The sequence below is a fragment of the Hoplias malabaricus genome, chromosome 11, assembly GCF_029633855.1.
Source record: "Hoplias malabaricus isolate fHopMal1 chromosome 11, fHopMal1.hap1, whole genome shotgun sequence".
In the NCBI taxonomy this organism is placed as follows: Eukaryota; Metazoa; Chordata; class Actinopteri; order Characiformes; family Erythrinidae; genus Hoplias; species Hoplias malabaricus.
Genome location: NC_089810.1, coordinates 37,906,153 through 37,933,406, shown reverse-complemented (window position 1 = coordinate 37,933,406; position 27,254 = coordinate 37,906,153). Strand labels below are relative to the sequence as shown.

The 27,254-nt window shown below is 41.3% G+C and overlaps 2 protein-coding genes across 4 annotated transcripts in view; both read left to right on the top strand.

Annotated features, from left to right (window-relative positions):
- Positions 1–288: 288 nt before the first annotated feature.
- rnpepl1 (arginyl aminopeptidase like 1) overlaps positions 289–27,254 on the top strand; it is a 47,703-nt gene continuing 20,737 nt past the window's right edge. The window contains exons 1-11 of one of the 3 annotated variants that reach the window (XR_010804529.1): positions 289–1,518; positions 2,666–2,806; positions 4,168–4,319; positions 4,496–4,612; positions 6,418–6,653; positions 7,829–7,942; positions 8,366–8,478; positions 8,965–9,073; positions 10,047–10,271; positions 11,820–11,962; positions 13,070–13,429. Coding sequence is in view for 2 of the 3 variants with exons in the window: in XM_066685264.1 (XP_066541361.1) it covers positions 1,057–1,518; positions 2,666–2,806; positions 4,168–4,319; positions 4,496–4,612; positions 6,418–6,653; positions 7,829–7,942; positions 8,366–8,478; positions 8,965–9,073; positions 10,047–10,271; positions 11,820–11,962; positions 13,070–13,315 (2,058 nt within the window). In the remaining variant the exon portion in view is untranslated. Of the gene's footprint in view, positions 1,519–2,665; positions 2,807–4,167; positions 4,320–4,495; positions 4,613–6,417; positions 6,654–7,828; positions 7,943–8,365; positions 8,479–8,964; positions 9,074–10,046; positions 10,272–11,819; positions 11,963–13,069; positions 16,972–27,254 lie in introns of those variants that run through there. The other 2 variants (XM_066685266.1, XM_066685264.1) reach the window with 2 other exon arrangements.
- The window catches only part of LOC136709771 (segment polarity protein dishevelled homolog DVL-3), a 58,406-nt gene continuing 48,753 nt past the window's right edge, over positions 17,602–27,254 (top strand). Inside the window, exon 1 of the mRNA XM_066685263.1 lies at positions 17,602–18,034. Within this exon, the coding sequence (XP_066541360.1) occupies positions 17,874–18,034 (161 nt within the window). The 5' untranslated portion in view covers positions 17,602–17,873. The remainder of the gene's footprint in view (positions 18,035–27,254) is intronic.

The window sequence follows — 27,254 nt, the reverse complement described above, 5'->3', positions numbered from 1 at the left end:
GTGCTGATTTTCATAATCAATACTGTCTCACAAACACCACAAAAACACTGGATGGAGCTCCAACACTCCAAAGAACACAGTTATACTGCTCCACAGTACAATGCTGTGGGGCATTAGGCCCTTCTACCCCACTCACGGGCATCTTAGCCACCCTGTGTGTCCACAAAGGACCCAATGCGTGTCTACAAACTTTTGGACATTTGCTGTAGCCCTGCGGCGCCCTCTAACGGCCGAGAAAGTTTTGCTTCCCTCTCGTCTGTCCACTTCCTGTTTTCTGAGGAGGTCTTTTAACACAGACGCTTTTTCATTTCGCTTTTGAACTTTTCCTCTGTATTTTCTTTAGTTTTGTACCACACTGGGGGGGATTTCTGTTTAGAAACGCGTTAAGCTCGAGTGTAAGTTTGTACACCCTGTTTTTAAATGGAGGTTCAACTGCTGCTGAGCTCCTTGGGACTCACTCCGATGGATTTCACGTAGATTTTGTTTGTTAGTTTGTTGTCGTGTTTGTGTTGCTGTGTTTACGGTTACTGGGAAAGCTCTGGAATATCTGTGGATTAGCTCTGGAATCTTTTCTGCTTTTATTTTAGCAGAACCACCACAAGACTGTGGGAATCCCTCCACTGTGACTCTGAAAGTGGACGCTAATTATTTCCAGTTTGAATTTAAAGGAGAGGTAGATGCTTGTCTTGACTTGAGGATAAATCTAGCTCTGTACATTCGTTTTTCAGCGAGTTAGAATATGACTCTTTTATTGAATGGGAGATTTAAACTGCCATTTTGTTTTACAATGGCTGAATATTTCAATGGTTGAACTATAAGCCAAGTCAGAGTGCTCTGGACTGAATGGGCCATTGTGGAGATATTTGGATTTTCATGTTTGATTACAGTGGAGGAGAATGGTAGCAGTCGTCACTATGTCTGCTTTGTGATTACAGCCATTTTTATTTATATACAACCAGTGGTGTCTTGTGAGTGTGTTTGATAAAATGGTAAAATAGCCTGTACGTTTTTGGGTACTGTATTCTTGACCCCGTGTTGGCCCTAATCAGCCTCAAGATGGCTGACCTCCAGCGTCCCACGCTCTGCTGCTGTAGAAAGGTGCTGACTGTGCCCACAAAGCCCACCGAAGCCCCCAGGGCTCTAGGCCAGTTTCATCCAGTGGATGTTGCCTCTGCTTCTAACTTCCACAGCTTCAGACTGAGGCATTTCCACCTGGATCTGAACATCAACTTTGCCCTGAAGAGGATGACTGGCTGGCAGGTTCTGGAGCTCGTGCCCATTCAGCCTGGGGTCCAGTCTTTAATACTGGACACTCACCCTTCTCTAATGATCCATTCCGTTGACTGTAAAGTGCCTGGAGCGGCGGGATCTTCAGATAATTTCCTTCCTCTCTCATACCGGCTTGAACCTTTCACTGATTACGGTTCCTCCCTCGGCATCTCTCTCCCTGCCGCCATGACCCGGCCACACCGGGCCATCAGGGTCACCATTCGATTTACCACAACAGATGGACCAGCGGTAAGACACACACACACACACTCTCTAACATGAGGTGAGAGCCACAGCAAAACAGCCCTATGTCTCACACGCTCACTTTAATACCTGTTATTAATACCTTCTATTAATAACAGCACACCACATGGGTATTGTTAAGCAATGCCATGATTTATCTCCTGTTTTGGATGCCCTTGGTCAACTGATATAACTGGTTGATTTAAAGTAGCATCCGCTATAGCAGCAAATACGTATTTATAGTCTGTTACAGTTTATTTGCTTTATTTATATCTACAAAATCAACAACCACAGGCTCTGACAAGAATATTTAGATTCACCGTGATCCTATTTGCCACAGATAAAAATGCCAAGATAAAAATATAGTTATTGACAGTGGTTTGATGTAAAATTTCACTGTTCAAGACATTTTTCCAATCATTTACTGTAGTCAGCCATTTTCAGGCCAATTCACATGTCAAGTACAGTCTTGTACACACCGTTCCTTGCCGAAGAGTTTGCTGATGGCTGACAGGTTTAACAGCAAGTAAATCACATGGACTGACAGGTTCTTTTCAGAACTGTACGGGGAACCAGGTGCCTCAGTCCCTTGTTTTGAAACAAGCGCATTCCTGGAACGGACCCGGTTTCAGGGTCAGTCTCAGGGCCGGATGAGAAATGCACTAAGCGTTAAGAGGTAAAGCAACATATTTTAAAAGAAAACAAAACAGACAAATCCTTCCATTCATAATTGCCAGTGTTGTGATTTATTATTAACACATTATATACCGCACAGTCCCTCAGAGAAACGAAACCAAAGTACGTTGTAAGCTCTCAGATATATACTTAAATATGTCAATAGAATGACTTGGAAATAACAGTCACATTCCCAATCCTAGGCATCAGTTATAGAGTATAAGCCCCGTCTACTGGGATTCTCTGGAGTAATGAATTTGGGATCCAGAACCAATCATCTAGCATCAGTACCCGATCTCATTCATTTGTATGCGTCTGAATGCCATCAGATAATATATCTAGGCTCTCTGAAGAGTAGACGCTGTTGCTGCAGGAAAGGGAGGTTCAATTCACTGTCAATACCCTTCATTTTAGGAGGACGTTGAATGAGGAGCTGCAGTGCAGTTCAAATTTAGTATATTCCTGGTCTCTGTTTCAGATATGGTGGTTGGACGCAGAGCTGACGTGTGGTCAGACTCGACCGTTGGTCTTCACTCAGGGTCATTCTGTGTGCAATCGCTCCTTTTTCCCCTGCTTTGACACGCCTGCTGTGAAAAGCACTTATTCAGCAACTGTCCGGGTGAGTATGAGTAATATTTTAGTAACTCACTAATAATCACATCCTGCCTTTTCCCACCTTTCCCCACCATGTCTTAAACCATAACCTTCAACCTTTCCCACAACACTTATATAATTAAAGGTGTATAATATAGTCAACAAGTGAATAGAAACCAATACTTTAGCATTCAGTAACTTTAAGTATCTCTCACTAACTAAAGTCAAGTCTTGATCATAATGCTAATCTGATTAATTGTGAAAATATTTGATGCCTCGTTACATTTATTGTATTTAATTGAACCAAAGAATGTTTGTTTCTTTGACTCAGCTTCTCACTCAGTCTTTCTTAGTTTTCTCGTAATAACACACTAAGAGCTGATACCTTTATCTCACTTCCTGCTATACTCTGTTTATACGTGTATGCGTATGGGTTTGTATATATATTTGTATTTTTAAAAACCTAATTTCTGGAAAAAAGTTGGGAAATTTTGTAAAATGAAAAATTGTGATCTGTTAATTTCCTTGATATTTAGTTTAACGACATCAAGACACACCTGACAGTCGAAACAGGGGCAAATTATGAGTGAAACGTTTAATCTATAAATAGTACATAAATATATTATTGTTGTTGTTGTTATAAATTGTTTGTTTTTTATTTAATTATAATAATTATTATGTGTGTGGGTGTGTTCTACCCCTGGGTTTCCTCCGGGTGACTGTCTGTGAGGAGTGTGGTGTGTTCTCTCTGTGTCTGTGTGGGTTTCCTCCGGGTGACTGTCTGTGAGGAGTGTGGTGTGTTCTCTCTTTGTCTGCGTGGGTTTCCTCCGGGTGACTGTCTGTGAGGAGTGTGGTGTGTTCTCTCTGTGTCTGTGTGGGTTTCCTCCGGGTGACTCTGTGAGGAGTGTGGTGTGTTCTCCCTGTGTCTGCGTGGGTTTCCTCCGGGTGACTGTCTGTGAGGAGTGTGGTGTGTTCTCTCTGTGTCCACGTGGGTTCCCTCTGGGTGACTGTCTGTGAGGAGTGTGGTGTGTTCTCCCTGTGTCCTCGTGGGTTTCCTCCGGGTGACTGTCTGTGAGGAGTGTGGTGTGTTCTCTCTGTGTCCGCTTGGGTTTCCTCCGGGTGACTGTCTGTGAGGAGTGTGGTGTGTTCTCCCTGTGTCTGCGTGGGTTTCCTCCGGGTGCTCTGCTTTCTTCCCACAGTCTATAAACACACGTTGATAGGTGGATTGGCGACTCAAAAAAGTGTCCGTAGATGTGAGTGAATGTGTGAGTGTGTGTCGCCTTGTGAAGGATAGGCTCTGGCCTCACCGCGACCCTGAACTAGCGCTCACAGACAATAAAAGAATAAATGAACGAATGAATGAATGATGTGTGTGTTTCCTGACAGGTTCCAGATGGCGTGACGGTACTGATGAGTGCCTCCAGGAGTGTATACTCTAAACAGGAACGTGTTTTTCAGTTCTCAATGGAGTTTCCTGTTCCTGCGTACCTAGTAGCACTGGTGGCTGGAGATCTGCAGCATGCTGACATCGGACCCAGGTGTGTATCCATAAACTAGAGTACACACAAAACACAAACTTATAAATAATGTCAAAAATTAAAAACATTGAAAATAGAGGTTCAAGTTAAATATGTTTATGACATTTTTAATTGTAATATATGTTATGAAGTATATATTTTTCTCTGAATTATTCCTTAAATCCCGATTGTTCCAGGAGTCGTGTGTGGGCTGAGCGCTGTATTTTGACATGTGCAGTCAGTAAACTTGGGGGCAGCGTTGAGCGCTGTCTAAATATGGCTGAGGAGCTTTTTGGACCTTATGTATGGGGGAGGTCAGTGTTCATCTCATCATATTTCCTTCATGTAATGATTAATATGGGGTGATAGAATGTAACTGATTCTTAATTTCATTAATGGATTTAACACTTAGTAGAACTCTAGGTTTACACTGACATTTTGCAGTACTACAGACCTCATTCTTCATATGTAAATTCAGAATATGTAATTCCTTAATGTGACACAGTGGCGCAGCAGATAGTGTCGCAGTCACACAGCTCCACAGGTTGTGGGTTCGATTCCCGCTCCTGGTGACTGTCTGTGAGGAGTGTGGTGTGTTCTCTCTGTGTCTGCATGGGTTTCCTCCGGGTGACTGTCTGTGAGGAGTGTGGTGTGTTCTCCCTGTGTCTGTGTGGGTTTCCTCCAGGTGACTGTCTGTGTGGAGTGTGTTGTGTTCTCCCTGTGTCTGCGTGGGTTTCCTCCGGGTGACTGTCTGTGAGGAGTGTGGTGTGTTCTCCCTGTGTCTGTGTGGGTTTCCTCCCGGTGACTGTCTGTGAGGAGTGTGGTGTGTTCTCTCTGTGTCTGCGTGGGTTTCCTCCGGGTGACTGTCTGTGAGGAGTGTGGTGTGTTCTCCCTGTGTCTGCGTGGGTTTCCTCCAGGTGACTGTCTGTGTGGAGTGTGGTGTGTTCTCTCTGTGTCTGTGTGGGTTTCCTCCGGGTGCTCTGGTTTCCTCCCAGGAAAACACACGTTGGTAGGTGAATTGGCGACTCAAAAGTGTCCGTAGGTGTGAGTGTGTGAGTGAATGTGTGTGTGTTGCCCTGTGCGCCTAGGTAGGCTCTGGACCCACCGCGACCCTGAACTGGATAAGGGTTACAGATAATGAATGAATGAATGTAATTCCTTAAATTTATGTTCTGTATAAACATATTCAGTCATTTTTCTGTAAGTTTCAGTTGCAAAAAGGAGGAAAGAACTCGTCCAGTAAATAAGCAAATTCAAATTCTGATAATATTCCTTGCCTCTTAAACACAAACTTCAACTCTCCACAAATTTCTCTACTTGTTTCAATGAGCTGCAAGTGAGAAGCAATTCTGCCAAATATAAAAAGAAAATGTCCCGGTTAACGTTAATGGTGCTATTTCACTGAATGATACCTATTTGCTCGTCTGCAAAACTGGTACCTGGTCCCCGACAGCTTGAGCCTGGTTCCAAGCGAACCCAGTAGGGACTAAACGTGACGTGTAAATATTACAGAGCCCTGATTGGCCTGAGAGGCTTGTCTACATGGCAAAATGCAGAGGTTTTGAAGAAGTTCAAATGTTCCTTGTATTGGTGGCTGATGAAAGAATATAGCACGAGCTGGATGGCGCAACAGGAACAGAAAATCTCTGCAGATCTGTCTGAACTGGGGCGTGGGGCTGTGTTCAGTCCCAAACAACAACAGCAACACAACGTTACAGCTGCCGTTGTTGTGGTTTCTAAAGCTCGCCATTGTGTGGGCTTTCTAATGGAAAAGCAATCAAGGACCAAGCGAGTAGAGCAGGTACCATGCAGTGGAAAAGCACCATAAGTAAACGATAGGGCTGAAGATTTTGACAATACCTATTACTATTGTGATAAATTATGCAAAAGTGTCACAGTATGGTTTTCCGGATGTTAAATGTTGTGATGTATTTTGTGATATATCATGCGGTGTGATTTTGCCATATTGCCAAACTCTGCTAATAATGATTCTGATACAACACAAGCAGATTACATTGATATTAAATACTTTTGAGTGTATTAAACTCTTGGGTACTCTGGTTGACTTTAAGAGTTTGCTTATCAGTTGTATTATGGCTTTTATTTCTCCATCCTGTAGATATGATATTGTGTTCCTGCCACCCTCCTTCCCCATTGTAGCGATGGAGAACCCCTGTATGACCTTCATCATCTCATCCATCCTAGAGAGTCAGGAGTTCCTCCTGATTGACGTGATCCATGAGATCGCTCATGGCTGGTTTGGAAATGCTGTAACTAATGCCACCTGGGAGGAGATGTGGCTCAGTGAGGGACTGGCCACCTATGCACAGAGACGCATCACTACAGAGGCCTATGGTACACACACACTCACACACACACACACACACACACAAACATATACACACACAAATTTGCACACAGGTATACATCATTGTTAAGGCAGAAAATACACAGAAACACATACAGTAGCAATAATACTTATAATAACAATAATTGGTTTAGCCTTGCGCCCAGTGAATCAGGGTAGGTTCCGGGTCCACCGCGACCCTGAACTGGATAAGCATTTACAGACAATTAATGAATAATTGGTTTATACTGCACTACAATAAATTAAATTCTACTTAGAGATTTCTATAATTTTCTAGTTTATTTATGGTAAATAAGGTTTGAATCATTCTTAATTGTTAATCACCTTATGCTAACGCTAAATTTATTATTAGACAACAGTCAGGAATGAACAATGATTCCCAACGGTGCATGAGGTATTTGTTTTAATGCATGCCATAACACTGATAAATATACACAGGAAACCCATATAGATATTATGTAATTGCTGAATAGATAAGAGGGCGGCACGGTGGCGCAGCAGGTAGTGTTGCAGTCACACAGCTCCAGGGGCCTGGAGGTTGTGGGTTCGATTCCCGCTCCGGGTGACTGTCTGTGAGGAGTGTGGTGTGTTCTCCCTGGGTCCGCGTGGGTTTCCTCCGGGTGACTGTCTGTGAGGAGTGTGGTGTGTTCTCACTGTGGCTGCGTGGGTTTCCTCCGGGTGACTGTCTGTGAGGAGTGTGGTGTGTTCTCTCTGTGGCTGCGTGGGTTTCCTCCGGGTGACTGTCTGTGAGGTGTGTGGTGTGTTCTCCCTGTGTCTGCGTGGGTTTCCTCCGGGTGCTCTGGTTTCCTCCCACAGTCCAAAAACACACGTTGGCAGGTGGATTGGCGACTCAAAAAGTGTCCATAGGTGTGAGTGAATGTGTGTGTGTGTCTGTGTTGCCCTGTGAAGGACTGGCGCCCCCTCCAGGGTGTATTCCCGCCTTGCGCCCAATGATTCCAGGTAGGCTCTGGACCCACCGCGACCCTGAACTGGATAAGGGTTACAGATAATGAATGAATAGATAAGGCTAAGTAACTGCATAAAATGTAAATGTATGATGTACAAAAGTGTAGTAACACCAGTGTAAATGGGCAATGTATATAAACTCCTCTAAACATTAATGCTCCTTAACATGTTTTTATTCTCTCTCTCTCTTTTAAAGGGGAGGCCCTCACCTGTTTGGAGACAGTGTTTCGCCTGGATGCTCTGCACAGACAGATGCGTCTGTTAGGAGATAATAACCCAGTGAGCAAGCTGCAGGCCAAGTTTGACCAAGGTGTTTTCACCACAGACATGCAGAATTGCTCTAAAACAAACAGACAGCACAGCTATGACCAGGATGACATATGAATATTAGGATATAGGTGGCTGGCAAATGTTTGCTTCTTCACATTCATTTTTAAGTTGAATGTCCTCATTTTTTGGACAAAATAAAATAAAGATGCATTCAATTAAAGATATTTGCTCACATGCAGTAATTAATGTAACAGTGTAAGAGCAACACCAGCTGGATGTTTCCAGAGAAGTAATTACTATTACTGTTAGTTTTGGGGGGGTCTAATTTTTGGAAACTTGTCTTTCTTTATATTTATAGACATAAATAATTTCAAACGTTCTGTAAAAAAACTGTAAATGTGATTTGAATTGTGTTTATTTTCTTTAATGTGTTTATACATGTGTTATTTTCCTCTGCCTGCAGGTGTTAACCCTAGTAGTCTGATGAACCTGTTCACCTATGAGAAAGGTTTCTGTTTTGTCTCATATCTTTCTCAGCTGTGTGGAAACATCAAGAAGTTCGACATGTTCCTTAAGGTAAGCTATAAACGTAGAATTCTCTGTCAACACTTTAAGAAGGTTTTAATTGTGTGTTTAAATAAGTCCTTTTCTCTGAAATAACCTTTTTTTTTTAAATATGACATCATTTTGCCTATTACAGTATTAATAGATTTATTTAGATAGTAAACATTGTCACACGTAAGTTACACTGCCAAGAAACTGGGTGATTCTGCTATAGCTGGTAAGGGATTTTCTATGAGATATAGTTGTTATTACACAAAACAACCATTATAATGACACCTAGTGGTCAGGATGCGTAAAGCTATTTTAAGCATGGCAGCCCCCATGGGTGGGACCCGCTGTATGTTGCATAAAGTCTTTCCTTAACGGACTACAATGCAGTTTGTTTTGCTTAGATTTGATTTGCTTTGGGCTTAACATGAATGAATAAATGTTTAAATGTTTACCAGGTAGAACACATTGACACACACGCTAAGCTTATTAACTATGTCCTCTCCGCAGGCCTACATTGAGCAGTTCAGATTCAGCAGTGTAGTGGCTCAGGATCTGCTCGATTTCTTCTTGGGTTTCTTCCCTGAGCTGAAGGAGAGTTGTGTAGCGCAACGAGAAGGTGAGCCTCCCACACACACACACACACACACACACATTGTATCTATTTTTTAAAATGCTATTTAAATAATTTTTATATATTAATTGCAGTTTACTCTGTGTCATATTTGTGACAAACAGACCAATGGAAAACAATAATTTTTTAGAGATGCTGTTTTGTTCCAACAACAACAACATGTTACTATATGTATAAACTTGTGTATATAAAAGTATATATGAAGGGCCTCTGCATGGAGGGTTTTATTGTGAAATTTAAAAGTAGGCTATGGAGTAATTGTTCATTTTATCTGGTCAATTTGCAGTGTAATTATAATTTATAATGTGTATAGTTCCTCTAATTTATTCTCACCATTGTCAGGAGTATATTGTGGGTATATGTTAATCCTTTTTCTCTCAGTAAAAAACACACGCTTGGACACATTCAGACACACACACACACACATGCTCAGACACACACTCGCTCGCTCAGACACACATACACACACACTCGCTCGCTCAGACACACACACACTCGCGCGCTCAAACACACACACGCACACACTCAGACACACACACACGCACTCACTCAGACACACACGCACGCGCACGCACTCAGCCACACGCGCACGCACTCAGCCACACGCGCACGCACTCAGACACGCGCACTCACTCAGACACACACGCACTCACTCAGACACACACGCACGCGCATGCACTCAGACACACACACACGCACTCACACACTTGCTCAGACACACACACACACACACACACACACATGCATGCGTGCTCAGACACACACACAATCTGCATTCCTCTGTGTGCACTGTGGAATTGTCCTGGGGTGCCAGCCATAACAACCAGTGAGGCTTCAGAGTAACATTAGCAGCATGAGTCATGGAAGTTAAGCAAATGGAAATGTAACTCTTCCCCTTTGCCCCTCTCTGTCTGTCATTTTCTCTCACCCTCTCCCTCCTCACCCCTTTCCGGATCAGGTCTGGAGTTTGAACGCTGGTTAAATGAATGCGGACCACCGCTCTGTGAGCCCGATCTTTCCGCTGGCGTGGTTCTGACAGGTCCAGTACAGCAGCTTTGTGACTTCTGGGCCGAGGAGAGCCCAGACTCGGAGGCTATTGCAAACTTGGACATCTCCAACTGGAGCACCTTCCAGATTGTCCTTTTTCTGGACCGACTGTTGGACCGCTCTCCACTGCCACAAGGTTGACAAACACCTCTCTACACTAGTCTAGGTTATGGGTTCTCAAGCCTGTGGAAAGCCTAAATACCTGGAGAAAAACACCACATTAGGAAAAATAACTTTAGATACAGGGCGGTACGGTGGCGTAGCAGGTAGTGTCACAGTCACACAGCTCCAGGGGCCTGGAGTTTGTGGGTTTGATTCCCACTCCGGGTGACTGTCTGTGAGGAGTGTGGTTTGTTCTCCCTGTGTCTGCGTGGGTTTCCTCCGGGTGACTGTCTGTGAGGAGTGTGGTGTGTTCTCTCTGTGTCTGTGTGGGTTTCCTCCGGGTGCTCCGGTTTCCTCCCACAGTCCAAAAACAGGTAGGTGGATTGGCGACTCAAAGGTGCGAGTGTGAGTGAATGTGTTTGTCTGTGTTGCCCTGTGAAGGACTGGCACCCCCTCCAGGGTGTGTTCCCACCTTGCGCCAGGTAGTCTCTGGACCCACCGTGACCCTGAACTGGATAAGGATTACAGATAATGAATGAATGATGAAACTTTAGATACAGTGCATTTTCCCAATTAACTAATGCCTGAAAATACCTAACTTAAATGTTTAAATGTATTCAGACTCCTACAATATCTGATTTATAGCATGTGGTTTATATTAGTATTTAGTATTTCATTTACCCACAGTATCTATCATACCCCTGGTTACAGCAAACTATCATTTTTGTGTATTTGATGCAACAGAACATGGCCAGTAGACAGTTGCTGAAAACTAATGCCAACTTTGAACAATATATCATTTATATTTACAGCGGAAAGGGAAATTCCATCCATTTTTGCATATTTAAGTCACTGACATGCAAAGTCATCCAAAGTGGATTGGTGTGAAGTGCCCCTTTAGAAAAGCTGCGAGTTTAGAAGGTTACAGGGTCAGAATTGTTTACGGTGGTAATGATAGGAACCAGACATTTGAAGAATTTCATTTTCGTAAATGTCCACAGAAAGCTCATTCCTTTTCTGCCACCGCTTCACCCTGTTCAGGGTCATGGTGGGTCCCGTACCCACTTGGAATCACTGGGCAGAAAGCAGGAACACACCCTGTACGCAGCATCAATCCACCACAGGGCATCACACACTCGCATTCACACCAATGGATATTTTTGGATATCTACTATTTTTGAATGTACTGTGGGAGGAAAACAATGCAGACCTGGCGAGAACACACCCAACCCCTTACAAATAATAACCCGAGGTGGGTTTTGATCTCTCAGACCCAGGACCCAGGGGCAGTGATGCTACCCATTCCACAACTCACTGTTGGTTGTGGAGAGTATTTGATTAGTGGGTATGTGTTATAAGTACCTAAAAATGCATCAAACGTTTTGTGCAGTACATCCAAAGATGCTGTACATTTTGCATTGGAAAATGGTGTCTCCGGGTTCTTGGAAGTGTGCGTGGAGGTTACGTGGCTCTATTGTTCTCTTTCGGGAACCCGTGTTTGTTTGTAAACGATTGGGTCAGTGTCGGTCCTGCCCTGTAACATTCCTCGGTTCTGAGAGCAGTGTTCTGTTTGTGTTTGCAGATGTGATGAGTCTGCTGTCCAGCTGTTACTCTGCACTGATGGATGAGATGAATGCAGAGGTGAGGATCCGCTGGCTGCAGATTGTGGTGAGAAACGGCTTTTATCCAGATTTGCATCGAGTCCGCAGCTTTCTCCAGAAACATGTGAGTAAATCCAACTCTAACTGGTATAGCTTTGAATGTGTGTAGAACTGGAAGTGTAGAATCTGTATTTTTATGCGATTTCCCTGCTTCTACAAGTAAGAAAAAAAATCTGTCTAAAATTAAATCATGCTGAAGATTAGCAGTCACCATGTATTCCTGTTTTCTGAAGAAATTCAGTGTTCCAGTGCAGTCTCTGATTCCCCAGAAGACACTGCACTCCAATGCTTTACACGTATGCTCCATCTGAAAGTCAGAAACACCATCTGGCAGGTGTTCCAGCATTCCTTCTGATTTGTCAGAATTTTACTTGTGTTTCTACTTCAGAGGGAAAAGCTTTCCACCCACTGTCCATATTGTTTTAACCCTGTTTTAACCCTTTCTCTAGCTTCTTTGTACAAGCAGAGAATATATTTGGAAAAACCAGCGTTCAGCGTCATATCACCACTGTACATATTACTGGCAACAAATAATTTTGGACACCTGAACACAGTTGGAGGGCGGCTCGGTGGCGCAGCAGGTTAGTGTCGCAGTCACACAGCTCCAGGGACCTGGAGGTTGTGGGTTCAACTCCTGCTCCGGTTCACTGTCTGTGAGGAGTTTGGTGTGTTCTCCGCATGGGTTTTCCTCCCACGGTCCAAAAACACACGTCGGTTGGTGGATTGGCAACCAAAGGTGTCTGTAGTTGTGAGTGAGTCGCCCTGTGAAGGACTGGCGCCCCCTCCAGGATGTGTTCCCAATGATTCTGAATAGTGGCTCTGGACCAACCTCGACCCTTTGAGCGCTTACAGGCAGTGAATGAATGAGTGAACACACTCGGAAGAGAATATTAACCGCCCAATTCTGTTATAGTATCTAAATGACTTCAGCATTAGCTAGCATTGCACTTTGTACTGAGAGGAGATGATGGATGGATGGCCATCGTACTCTCGTTACAGAGAGTGAAGCCAGTTCTACTCTCTTAGACTTTAGTCACTTAGTCTTTTGACCTTCAATAATAAGCACTAAGGCAGTTTTCCTCAGAAGCCCCAAATGTGACTTTTAAAAAGGTTCCTTTTTTGCAGCACAATGACAACAATAAATGTTTTGTTCTATTTCTCTTTTGTGCAGACATCCCGTATGTACACGGTGCCACTGTATGAAGATCTGTGTGGTGGGGTGTTGAAATGCTTTGCAGTGGAGGTTTTCTATCAGACTCAGAATCGTTTACATCCGAACCTACGAAAAACCCTGCAGCAGATTCTGTTCCACAGCAGTCAGTCCAACACCGCTGCTGAGCCTTCCATGCTCGATGCACCCTCAGATCCACCACCCAGTGGAGCAATGCCCCTCCGAGATGTCAATGTCTCAGCCTGAACACACACACACCCACACACACCTGCTATGGAGAACAGCACAGAGATATGAAGGATAACAAAACGTGAACTAGTAGGCACAAATGAGATGAGGAGGAACTTTACAGAACTTGAAGTGAGTCTGACTTCTAACTATAATACACACCCGTGAACAACTTGTTAAAAAAGGACAGGCCTCCTCTAAATGCCCCTAAATTCCTCTAGTCTTACAATGTCTTATAAAACACAAGCAAAACAAGGATAGAGAAATAATATTGTTAGCTAGCAGAACCTGCATTAACCTACTTTAAGGTCTGTCTTCACAAAACGTGGAATTGCTTTGGGCTAGAAATTTGGGGCTTCTTTTTTTAATAGGGATCGTATTAGAGCAGGCATACCCTGGTTTGGTAACAGTTCAGCACCAAAAAAATATATTCCAAGATGTATAACTTTGTTAAAAGGACATCTGGCCCCTGGGAACAGGATAGGAGACATGCTTTGTGTATGTGTATGTGTGTGTGTCTGTGTTCTCCAACACTGGGATTCTGTATTTAATTGAGTTTACTCAAGCTGCTCAGGTTTGTTGAATGAAGTGCTGGACAGACATCAATGGTCATGTTTATGTTGGATCATATGCTATTATCCAAGTGTGTGTTTGTGGGTGGATGGGATCAAATTTGCCATCTGTCCATCAGTTCTACAGTACCGTGCAAAAGTTAGGGGCCACTCTTCATGAGTTTTTTTTTTTTTTTCCCTCATCAAACATTTAATTATAGTTATTCATTTTTCAGCCAGTGGAAAAAGAAAACAAATAAACTGGGACATTGAAGTCTGAGCTGTTGAATGGCTCTTAGAACGAACACCAGACAGATGTTTTGTTTAATTTGCCATTTGAAATCTAATTTCTTTTCTCATTAAAAGCATTTTGACAACTCCACATCTTTCCAAACTCCTGGTTGTTGATTGTCGTATCACAGTGAAGTTAAGGACACCTGTGGGTCTAAAGCAGAGTGGAGCTTGATATTCAGCTGTCTCTGAAATGTGAAAGCTGGCAACACCAAGCAGCAAAATAAACACAGGTTTTGCATTTTTTAGTTGTACCCCTAGAACAGGCAGTTTTCCTTTGAAAACCTACTAGCAAGCACATAATTGCTGTTTTCAATAGCATGTACATGTATAAAGGATGGCCTCTGACTTTTGTACGGTACTGTGCCTTAATGTATGTCCAGAGTGACTGGTTGTGTTTACACTCTTGATTTTGCACGTGTTTTAATGTGTTTTGCACCAAGAATTACTCACAAATACAGTTGCCCTCTAGTCATGATGTGACCGCTAAAGGACTGAGAATGATTAATGTCCTGCTCCTCCTTCATTAAAGCAGAGGATTCTCAGTGCTCTCTCGTCCCAGAGGAGCGACCACTGAATTTAAATCATCCTTATGAAGCTTAAGCTAAGTGGAAAAATTAACACTGTATGAAGTTCTACGCTGCCGACAATGACTTGGCAAGTGAAAGCAGCTTAAATCTAGTTGATAGATCTTATATTTTTCATTTAAGTTTTTTTTTCTAGACATTATTAAGCAGTGCTAAGTGTGTGTGTGGGTTCATAAGCCCTGTTCTGGGTGACTGTCTGTGAGGAGTTTGGTGTGTTCACCCCATGTCTGCATGGGCTTCCTCCGGGTGCTCCCAGGGACCAGAAACAGACTTAAGTAGAAGTATTGGCTACACAAAAGTGTCCATAGGTGTGAGTGAATGTGTGTATATGTCACCTTACAAAGAGACTCACTGTAGCCATGAACTGAATAATCGGTTACAGACAATGAATGAATGAATGCAAGAGTATATAGGGTGACCAGACGTCCTCTTTTACTCGGACATATCCTCATTTTTACACTTAAAAAAATGTCCGGCCGGAATTTCACAAACGCCCGACATTTTGTTTTTCTAGAGCTTATATAGAACTTCGAGAAGTTTCCTTCACAAACTAGTCCCGCCCTCCCCTACTCCGATTGGTTCGCTTGAGTGAGAAGGGGGCGTGGTGAAGTAGCATAAAATCCTCTGATTGGACGGTCTGACTGGCGCTATCGTTATTGGTCGATAACCTTCTCTGTAAACATTTAATTGGTCAGTCTGCACGTCAGTAGTCCTTGTTTACCTCAGGCAAAGCTCATGTACCCACCCTCATCTCGAGCAGCTATGCCGAAACGTAAATGTAAGTTCTCGCGAGAGCTCACCCCCCCAAAACGTGTCCTCTTTTTCACCATCTCAGATCTGGTCACCCTAATATGTAATAGGTGTAATTATGTATTTATATTGGCAGATTGAAACAAAAATATTTGCCAGTAAAGATAATCATACATAACACTAGTAAATAATGTCTATAAAAAATGAAATATCTTTATAATATTTTTACAGTCTCAGAATGATATAAATGTTAATATATCCACAAGATTTAACGAAATGTTCAAGGCATCATCGTTATTGCAGTTTACACACATTCAAGAGACTCTGGGTGTGAAATCAATGAGGTCTAGTTTTTCATTTCCTGGACCTGGATGTTTTATCCCAGTCGTGTCTTTTCTGTATTTTCCTAGTGTTGGCTCACTTGGGTGCATTAGCGGTGAAATGAGAGCGACTGTGATGCCTTTGAAAGCTTTAACACTGTGTAGCACTTTAAAGCAGCTACCCAAACATACAGCCGCTTCCTTTTTAAGCCATATGTAAATCTTCTAATTTGAGTCTTCTTGAGAAATTAATGTCACGCACAAAAATATTATAAACTCGTTTTTATCTCTTTGAGATATGAATAGGAAAAAACTTCTAAATTCAAAGGGCCCATATATTGACAAATTCTCGTGGCCTTTTTTAAATGTAGTTTGATGCAGTACATCAACAGTTTGTATCAGCTGTTCATAGATTTTTTATATGGAAAATAAAGTTAGCTGAAGTTAAAAGGAGTCTTTCATCCTGGGCTGCTATTTGAATGCAGTCAGTGAATTTATAAGTGAAAAGGAGAGGTTTGAATGAAATGAAGCATTAGTTTTGTTGCTTAAAGCAACAGAAAGGTCATAAGTGGGAAAAAAAATTGAAGAAAATGATGGAATATGGGCCTTTAAATGTGGTAGAGTTCTGAATTTACAACTTCTTTTGTTTTAAAACAAATTAACTGACCAAACTTGCTAATATGCCTAACTGTAAACTACAAGCATCTAGTTTGCATGATGTAATTTATATATTTCTAATTGGTGCTCTTCATTTTTAATGTTTTTTCACATTGAGCCATCCCTTTAAATATAATGGAGACATCACAATTTGCCTTTGTCCCCAAAATGCCTTTGTATTTTTGTTAGTGAAATCTATTCCCCTTTAATATCAGCGGAGGAGGAAAGTAAAGAACAAATGCAATAAAAGTTTAAAGCAGTGGGTTTGTGTGTAATGAGTAAAATTGATATGGGTGTCTTATTGTGAATGAATGTGTTGGTGGCCTTACTCAGCTAAAGACTGCTTAATTTTCCCTTTCACAGAGAATAAAAGACATCAGAATGCACATTTCTGGTGCTTGTTCATGACTGATATATCACCACATGCCTTTTGTTTAGGAATATAGGATTATAATATCATTATGTCTCTAAAATGACAGTTTACAGACGTTTAAAGTAAGTTTTGGATGAAACTGGTGGACTTATACAGGATGGCCAAGACACATTTTGTCCACTAGATGGAAGCACTTATATAGAAACATAACGAACCACTCAAAGGCCCTGATTAACCCAATGTATGTCCATTTGTGTTTGTTATTTTTTTTAAAATACAATTAAATCTTCATTATAAATGTTCCAGAATCTAATTTAAATCTTTATCTAATGAGTATAGACTGTTAATATTCCCTTTTTTGGTACACTACTGTTAAACGTTGACCCATGCACACACTATAGTTGCAACATGTTACTAAAATGTTCCAGACAAGATTGGTGATATGGGCCCTTTAACCAATATGTTCCTATAACATTACCCAAAGGAACTAAAAAGGAAAAGGGCCCACAAGAAATAATTAATGAGATATATGGGCACTTTAATTGCTATGTTCCTTTCACTACAGTCAGAGGTATATAAATAAAAAGCCCATACCCCACATTTTTCTTGTTCCTGCTCCTGTCCTAAACAGTATGTAGTCTATGGCCCCTATGTCCTGCTGTGTTTAGCTGCAGTACCGCAGAGTCGCCGTTGTGGCGCTGTTTGAAGGCTGTTTGTTCTCCAGCGGTTATTGAAGGGACTGAGTAGAAAAGCCGTTGGGCTTCAGTCCGCTGTGAGCTGTGAGTGCAGCGGAGAATGGGAACTTCACTCGGGTCAGATTTTTGAAGGTGTAAATCAACGAGAACCAGGATAAAATACAATTTGACCTCGTTTGAGCATCGTTCTTAGGTGTAGGCATAATATCCCACTGATTTTCGCAGAGTTCAGTGTTTTTTTCCCGGACGTGTTTGGCTCCGGAGCTACAGCGGGGCGGCGCGGAGTCTATAGACGGAGAAGAGGCGCTGCTGGCCGGTCTCGGGGTTGGATGCACCCGGCCAGCGGCCCGCAATGGGGGAAACCAAGATTATTTACCATCTCGACGACCAGGAGACTCCTTACCTTGTTAAACTCCCCATCCCAGCGGAGAGGGTCACTTTAGCCGACTTTAAACATGTCCTCAATAAACCCAATTACAAATTTTACTTCAAATCCATGGACGATGATTTCGGGTAAGGATCCAAGCTGGAGTTCGCTTCGCTAACATTTGATTCAAATTTCCCTTTCACCATGGTGTGTGCTGTTTCTCTCGATGCTGACACTTACTCAGTTTTTCCATTCCACCTTAAATGATACAGCACTTGCATTTTTTTGTCTCTTAATGTCCGTAATTTGTACGGGGTCAATTTGTTATCACCATTTTCCACTTCACATTCCATTTTACATATCTTAATGTCCATAATTTATACACACCTTCTTCTTAATCTTTTTCCCAATTCCACCTTAAATGACAACGTCAGATACATTCTGTTTCTGAACGTTCTTATTATTAGAATCTTCTGTTCCACCTTAAATGGTGTCAGAATTCAACTGCTGCACCGTTTAAGGTGGACCCGAGAATTGGAATAGGTCAGTTCCAGTCTCATCTCATATTTAACCACATTCCTGTTTCAGTTTCTATACGTTATTGTTCCAAATTTAGGTTTATATGTGGTTGTGTGCCACTGTTGTGTTCATGGGATTCAGGTTATGATTAACATATATATATAACTAGGTAGTCTTGTAACAGACCCTGTGCCTTTCACCTCATATCTTTTCTTATTTAGATACCACACCTTGTTTTCGTTTGACATGGCTTCATGTTTAATGGGAGAAGTAAAACCTATGTGAGGTAAATATATGTTTAATGTATAAAAAAGCAGTGTCTTTGAACCAGCGTCCATTTTGCAAATGGAGGACTCCACAGGCAGGATGGTACAGCAGAAAGTATTTTCTCCCTTTTTTTATGTGACAATTTATGATTTTAGAAATATGGCAAAACCAGGTTCCATTTAGAACATCTGTTCCGTGTATTTGATGAGAAATATGTAAGATTTCAGTACAAAGGAACAACACTAACTTGGATACAGAACCCCATAAGAATATCCATGAAAAATACAATAGATAGGGGGCTCACAGTTTCATTGAATGTGAAATAAATGTGACACTGTGCTTTATGGCTTACAAAATGCCAGGCGCAGACAAAAACAGGAGGGAATAAACAGGTCCAAGTTGAGGAGGAGAGAAGAGAGCTTGTCACTTGCTCTGTGGGGGAGGATAAACCAAGGCCAGGGAAAAAGATTGAACATACACACCCAAGAATGGCTTAAAATCACGACTACAGCTCACATATTATCAGGTTTAATCACATGGCTCATAAACCCATACACACTCAGTCTAGTTACATCAGCCATCACTCAGATTTGTGTCATTTCATCTTTAGGGAAAGTTTCGGTGATTTGAGCTTGTGATTTGCTTTTGGAGTAGTTGTTATATTCAAATAAGACGTAGACTGCTTTGTTGTGTTAGATAAAGTGTGTGTTGTTGCTCAGAGCTGCTTTTGTTCCCATTTGCTCCAATCGAGGCGCTGGCCACTTGCCTATAGAAATCATTGTAGCCCTGCCTCCTCCAGCCTGGGCTCCAGCTACATGCCTTAAAGGGGAACTCCACCAATTTTCCAGAATTTCTGCATAATAAAATGCCTAGGATGTAAACAAAGTCAGTTAGAGTGGGTTGGTGTGAAATGCTTTGTTCTAAAGAAACCGTCAGAGTGAGGTTTCATCACTGGTGGTAATAGCAACCAGACGTTAACCTCTAAATGCTACATTACATAGTTATTACATGAAGAGTGGATTAATATGCTGCCAGATTCCTGAGACAGTGTAACAACAGTTTTAAAAAATTTCTCACCCCTGTGTATTGGAGCGGTAGGTCTGTTTCTCTAATATAAACCGTCAAAACTCTCTGAATGATCAACCAATCTATTATTTAGAAACTCCCTTTTAAATCTGACTTTTTACAAGTCATTGAAAACTTACATTTGCTTCAGATGCTACTGGAAATGTGTGTAAACTTTAGGTCAAATGAAGGCTGTCAGTACAAAGTTCCCGTAATACTTTAATGGGAAAAGAGAAAAGAAAGACTTTTTTAGGACTTTAAAACATATACTTGCTGCCAAAACCAAACCTTATATATTGGGTTTTTCTTTCATTATTTGTAAAAAAAAAAAAAAAGCCATATTTGTTTAAAGTGTATAAATCTATGTTCATGCAATTTCATAAGCGAGGGAGAACTGCTACCACGAATATTAACACTGCTGTGATTTTGTCATAGGCACAAGGCTGCAGGGCAAGTGCTGAATCACACCTGTGCTAATAGGTCCCACCTGAAACAGATTTACTAGTGTCGTTTATTATTTATCAGTAATAAAAAGAGATTATGATTTTGAATATTTTTTGCCTCTACCCACACCCAAGGTGGCTGATGCAGCAGAGCCCCTCTGGTGTGATACTGTTTCATTAACTCTTAATAGAACACACCTGTAAAGCAGAGTGGTACATGTAGGGTTAAATATCCCAGTGCCATTATACTGTGTGTCATTTATACACTGTGTATAAGAAATGTCTCTTGTTCAGTCAAATTACATGTTTGGGGATAATGCTTCTGCCTTAGCTTAATAACGACTGCCAGACATTCAGGGGTATTTCACTGAGATCTTAACTTTTAATGCATTTTTTTCGTACCAATTCTTTCCAATCGATACATTTTAACAGCGTTAATTTAGTTAGGCACATAATTTCCATTATTATAAATGTATAAAATATTGTTGCTGTTGGAACAAAACTATTTTTAAAGAATTAAAGAATGTCAATGATTTAAAAATCCCATACAACTCATTACAATCCAGTATCTTGATTTACTTTAGCTTTGCTTTTGGAAGTATTTATGTTGGTGTTTCAGTGGATCTGCTGTGTTTGAACTGAGTAAAATCACTGACTCCTTGCTGATGCTTTGAGCAGATTTGAACAGTTTTGGCAAGTTGTCCCACTCTGTCACAGACAGCCTGCTGTGAAGAGTATCATGTTCCTGAATTCAAATCCATTCAAGTTTTTTTTTCTATTCATAGTGTGCCAGAGGCTTCTCATGTTCACTTTATCTTACTCCTTGACTACACATTAGAGATGGGACAGACATTATTAATGTATACATTAATAATATTCAAGCATATGTTTTGATCATGATCATTGTCACATTTATTTATGCACTTTTCCTTGTGCTGAAGGATGCCTTAGAACAATATGAAAATAACACTTTAACAGGAAGGCAGCAGTTAACAACAAAAAGACTTCACTATCGGACACAAACAGATGTTGCATTTGAAGGCTAAGCACCACTTAATGGACCTCCATGAATATTTGACATAGTTTTAGTGACTGACAGATATAAGTATGAATTAAAATGAAAATAGACAATTTTATTAAACTGACAGAAAAACCCGAGCTTACTACGGAAATTCTTGAACGCAACCGTGACGTCACTGGTGGACAACAGCTGTACAACGCCGCGGTAAAACACCGTTATGACTGACTGTTATGACAGTATCTAGCTAAATAACCAACATTATTCATGACAATAGCCTAGCAATAAGCTAAACTCAAATTTAGAGGTACCGTTATTTTTTTAAATGTGATCGAAGTCGAACTCGAATTCATCTGACACTATAAACCTCCGTAATGCAGCTACGTAGCCGAGTATAATCTGAGACACCGAGTTTAGCGAGTCAAGCTAACGTTAACTAACACCAACTAAAACAGGCGAAGTGAGTGTCCTTACCCTGTTTACCTCCATGTTACAGAGGCTCTTGAACACCTTTCGTTGGTGTCCTTACATGCCCATATTGTTGGAAAAGCGCCAGTGAAATGAGCTACAGATAACGGAGTGAGCGCATGGTCCTTTCCAAAGTGCCCGTTTAAAGTTGACAAATTTAGTCAATTTTCTGGATATTTTGGGATCTTTGGGCCATTTGTTCACAGATGTCCCACTGTACATTGAATGATTGCAGCCAAAAACAACACACCTTTTCCTCATTGTGCATTAAATTAAGTGCAGATTCTAGAGTTGTTGTCCACCATCTACGTCACAGGCAAGACGCCTATTAGAGTTTCCAAACACTGTTGGGGGGGGTGACTGCTCCATACGTGTGTAATCTTGACACATTTTTGCGGTTTTGGATCACTTAAGGTGGAAATGTCTCCAAATTCAGGAGACGGTTAACTGCATTACCGACAGTCCTACAAAATTAAACTAAGGTTAACTCTGTTCGTACACACACACATACATTTCATACACACAAGTCTTGTAGGAATAAAAGAGTAATACTGTGAACATCAGCTAATCTCACATCAGTTAATGCTGCTGAAACTTCTTTTTAGTAAATCAGTGATTCACACAACATCACACTTTTTAATAATGCACTCAAGAATGCTACACATTCTTTTTCAGTTCAGTAGGAACCCACTGATCTCTGAACCATTCTGGCATTTCACGGCATGTTCTAGTGGTCAGTAAATTCTGCAAATTTAGTTCTGTTCTCTAAGCACATTTTCAGATCTGTACACTATACACTGATGAGTATTTTGCCAAAACCATTACATTTGAGCCAAGTAACTGCTGAACTGCTTTGCGTCAAACCGGGTGCTGAAAGCAGGTTGGTTTACTGGAATTTATGAAGTAAAAAAATTAATGTGTACAGCTTAAACCCTGAACCTCTAATTCTAAAAAAAATAAATTAATGGATGAGTATGTCACGCTGCAGCATAAATCATAATCAGTTCTTTTTGAGATTCTGACCACTTCAATTGTGATTATTTATAGGCTATCTGTATGACACTAATTGGTTGCCATAAGCTTCCTGTACTAAATAAAGAAACTATAGGCTTAATTTTAGATAACACTGATACAAATTGTAACACTGTAGGCCTTTGTTTACTAATATAAACAATGGTCCATTTAAAATTTACCATATTTTTATAGATCTGAACTTATCAAACTTTTCCTTGTAGTGCTACTAAAGATATGTGTTCTCCCTGTGTTTGCATGGGTTTTCTCCGGGTGCTCCAGTTTCCTCCCACAGTCCAAAAACACATGTTGGTAGGTGGATTGGCGACTCAAAAGTGTTCGTAGGTGTGAGTGTGTGTGTGTTGCCCTGTGAAGGACTGGCGCCCCCTCCAGGGTGTATTCCCACCTTGCGCCCAATGATTCCAGGTAGGCTCTGGACCCACCGCGACCCTGAACTGGATAAGGGTTACAGATAATGAATGAATTAAGTAATAACAGCTGTGTTTACCTGATAAATCACTAATTACACTGAGTAGACATTAGCAATGGCTTAGTTATTGTTTGAACAACAAAATTATATATTCTTACAGTGAAAATATGAAATACTGATCGTGTCGATAGGTTTTTTTTTTGTTTGTTTTAAGTAAAACCCTCTTTCAAATATATAGCAGAAATATCCCGGACGTCAAACCGTATATTCATACCTATTTTGTGTCATAAAAACTTTAGATGTCTGGTTCCTGTCACCAACACTGTGAGCAATTGACTGAAATGTTCTCTAGAATGGAGCATTTCAAATCCCATCACATCCTAGTTATGCAGGAATGTTGAACAATTATGGGATTTCCCTTCAACCTGTAAAAAGCCTGTTTTTAGTCCAGGAGGTCTTTAGTCCCACCTGTCTTATCTCTCTCTGTCTCTTGCACATGCCTCACCTTCAATGAGTGTCTGTGTGGGTTTCCTCCGGGTGTCTGTCTGTCAGTAATGTGGTGTGTTCTCCATGTGTCTGCGTGGGTTTCCTCCGGGTGACTGTCTGTTAGCGGTGTGGTGTGTTCTCCCTGTGTCTGCGTGGGTTTCCTCTGGGTGTCTGTCTGTCAGGAGTGTGGTGTGTTCTCCCTGTGTCTGCGTGGGTTTCCTCCGGGTGACTTTCTGTTAGCGGTGTGGTGTGTTCTCCCTGTGTCTGCATGGGTTTCCTCCGGGTGACTGTCTGTGAGGAGTGTGGTGTGTTCTCCCTGTGTCTGCGTGGGTTTCCTCCAGGTGCTCCGGTTTCCTCCCACAGTCCAAAAACACACGTTGGTAGGTGTCTGTAGGTGTGAGTGTGTGAGTGAATGTGTGAGTGTGTGTGTTGCCCTGTGAAGGACTGGCGCCCCTCCAGGGTGTATTCCTGCCTTGCTCTCAATGATTCCAAGTAGGAATGGACCAATGGACTCTGGACCCACTGCGACCCTGAATTGGATAAGCACTTACAGAGAATGGATGGATGGATGGATGGACCTCTTCTGGGGAAGAGAATATAATGCACTTTTAGGGAACACAACTGGACCTCTGTGTTACCTTTTAAAGGTAGATTTACACTGTTTGTATTTTTGCTGACAGTCATGTATCTGTACCTTACCTTTTTCTTCTAAGACTGTATCTTTTTAAGGTAAAAATATGGACCAAAATTTCTGACTCCAGGTCTGTTCTCTAGAAGCACACCTCACTATACTCTCAATCACCATCTGTATTGAACATCTGCAGTTTTTTCTGACAGTTATCACGCAGTGTAAATCCACCTTTAGTCTGGGTGTAATATTTTCTTCCCTGGTGTAATTCATCAGTTAATTACCCTTCCTGAGTTGAGTAGAGTGTGTTGCAGTGTTGAACTGTGTGAGCATCACACCCCTGCTGTTCGGCATATTTCTGCTCCCTTTTATCTGCTGACTTTCTTTCATCTTCTCTTCCTCCCGCACCACTCAAGGCAAAAACTGAGTCAGTTCAGAAGTGTCACTGCTGAGAATGTATTTATTAGCATGCTATTATCATATTTGCATAGAGGAATTTAATTAGAAAGCTAAAGACATCCCTTAAGGCGTTATTGTCTCTTTGTCATACATTCTGTTTAAATAGCATAATAATTTACAAGTAATTACATCATTCATTGCATTCTTTGAATAGTTGTGCAGCTCATTGCATTTACATTTCATTTAGATTCTTGTGTTGACAGGTTTGAGGCTGCACTTCTGATTTATTTCTGATCACAGAACACGAGTAAAATGTATACAATGAACTCCGATATAATTACAGGAGACATTTTTATCTTATATTGCAGTTCATATAATATTGTCAGCAAGATTACATATAGTTGTATAATTAGAGCAGAGTCTGAATCATGGCTGTTCATTTGAATAATGTACAAGAGAGGGAAAGTGTGACCTGGGGCTTTTGACCTGTGAGGAATTTTGATTTATTATGATTTAGTAGTATTGCAGGGCCAATGTCCACACCAAGATATTTTAAAGGCTAAGCAGCAGCTCTATGAAAGTGTCAAACAAATAAATACAGTGGAATTTGAGTTCCTAACTTGTGTTTATTAAGCGTCTTGCCTGTGACGTAGATGGTGGACAACAACTCTAGAAGTTGCACTTAATTTAATGCAAAATGACGAAGAGGTGTGTTGTTTTTGGCTGCAATCATTCAATGTACAGTGGGACATCTGTGAACAAATGGCCCAAAGATCCCAAAATATCCAGAAAATGGACTAAATTTGTCAACTTTAAACGGGCACTTTGGAAAAGACCATGCGCTCACTCCGTTATCTGTAGCTCATTTCACTGGCGCTTTTCCAACAATATGGGCATGTAAGGACACCAACGAAAGGTGTTCAAGAGCCTCTGTAACATGGAGGTAAACAGGGTAAGGACACTCACTTCGCCTGTTTTAGTTGGTGTTAGTTAACGTTAGCTTGACTCGCTAAACTCGGTGTCTCAGATTATACTCGGCTACGTAGCTGCATTACGGAGGTTTATAGTGTCGGATGAATTCGAGTTCGACTTCGATCACATTTAAAAAAATAACGGTACCTCTAAATTTGAGTTTAGCTTATTGCTAGGCTATTGTCATGAATAATGTTGGTTATTTAGCTAGATACTGTCATAACAGTCAGTCATAACGGTGTTTTACCGCGGCGTTGTTCAGCTGTTGTCCACCAGTGACGTCACGGTCGCGTTCAAGAATTTCCGTAGCGAGCTCGGGTTTTTCCGTCAGTTTAATAAAATTGTCAGTTTTAAAGCAAATTAAGCTGCTATTTTCATTTTAATTCATACTTATATCTGTCAGTAACTACAATAATGTGAAATATTCATGGAGGTCCATTAAGTGGTGCTTAGCCTTTAAAAACTGAGGGCTTTGTCTGCCTTTTCAAAAATTCTCCAATGACACAAGCAGTGTTTTAGAATATGTCCATGTCCACATGACTCAAAAACATGTGTATTTTTCTTTATTTCCTGTCTGTTTTACATTCTCTTCTCTAGTTTCTCTCTCTTTTACTCTTCATTCTCCTGATATTACCACTGCTCTCTCCCTCTCTCATTTTCACTCTTCCATTTCTGTGTTTTAATAGTGTCTATCCTAATAGTGTCAGTGTGTTATCTCTCTCATCTTCCTCTCTCTCACTCTCTCTCTCTCTCTCTCTCTCTCTCTCTCTCTATCTTCCTTTCTCTCTCTCTCTTTCTCTCTCTCTTCCTTTCTCTCTCTCTCTTCCTTTCTTCCTTTCTCTCTCTCTCTATCTTCCTTTCTCCCTCGCTCTCTCTCTCTCACTCTCCATCTTTCTTTCTCTCTCTCTCTCTCTCTCTCTCTCTCTCTCTCTCTCTCTCTCCCTCTCTCTCTCTCACACACACACACCATGATCCCGAGATAGAATAGCATGAGATTCTGAACATGATCTGCTAATGTAAACAGAAACCAGCATGTACTGGCTCACAGTGTGATGTCATCGTTTTCAAAAAGCTATGTTTTTCTCATAAACATGACTCCACTGCCAACCGAGTGTTCAGAAATCTCAGCCTCAGAAAGTGCTTTCTGAAACCTCAGCTTTCAGTGATGTAAAAGGCTGTTTTCGTGTGGGCTGAAGGATATTTGTGGACAGGGCCTAACTGACTAGGTAACCTGAAACATGCACAAACTAACAGGGTATCTGACCAGGAGCTGACACAATAAATAACAGTTACTAAAGCTGCATCCTTTCATGGGACCTTGCTTGAAATATTGTGATGAGACCTGCCATTATCATTACATGATCATATGACCACACCTGTTTTCACTGACTACACTTTTTGTCCACAGTGAATTTGGTTAAAATCCAACAGAGCATTTGGTTGCATCTTGTTTCTTTTCCTACGCCACATTCTTTTAAAGCTCCAGGTTTATTTTTACAGGCCTTCTGAATTTACCTGTAGAACACATTAAATAAACCGGAATGTTTTTATTTTTCCTCAAATGGCTCTGTGCTCCCAAAATGCTTAATTATACAATATAGGTTTATTACAGTTTGGGAAATTCAAAAATTATTTGTAAATTGACACTGGGGGCTTTGAG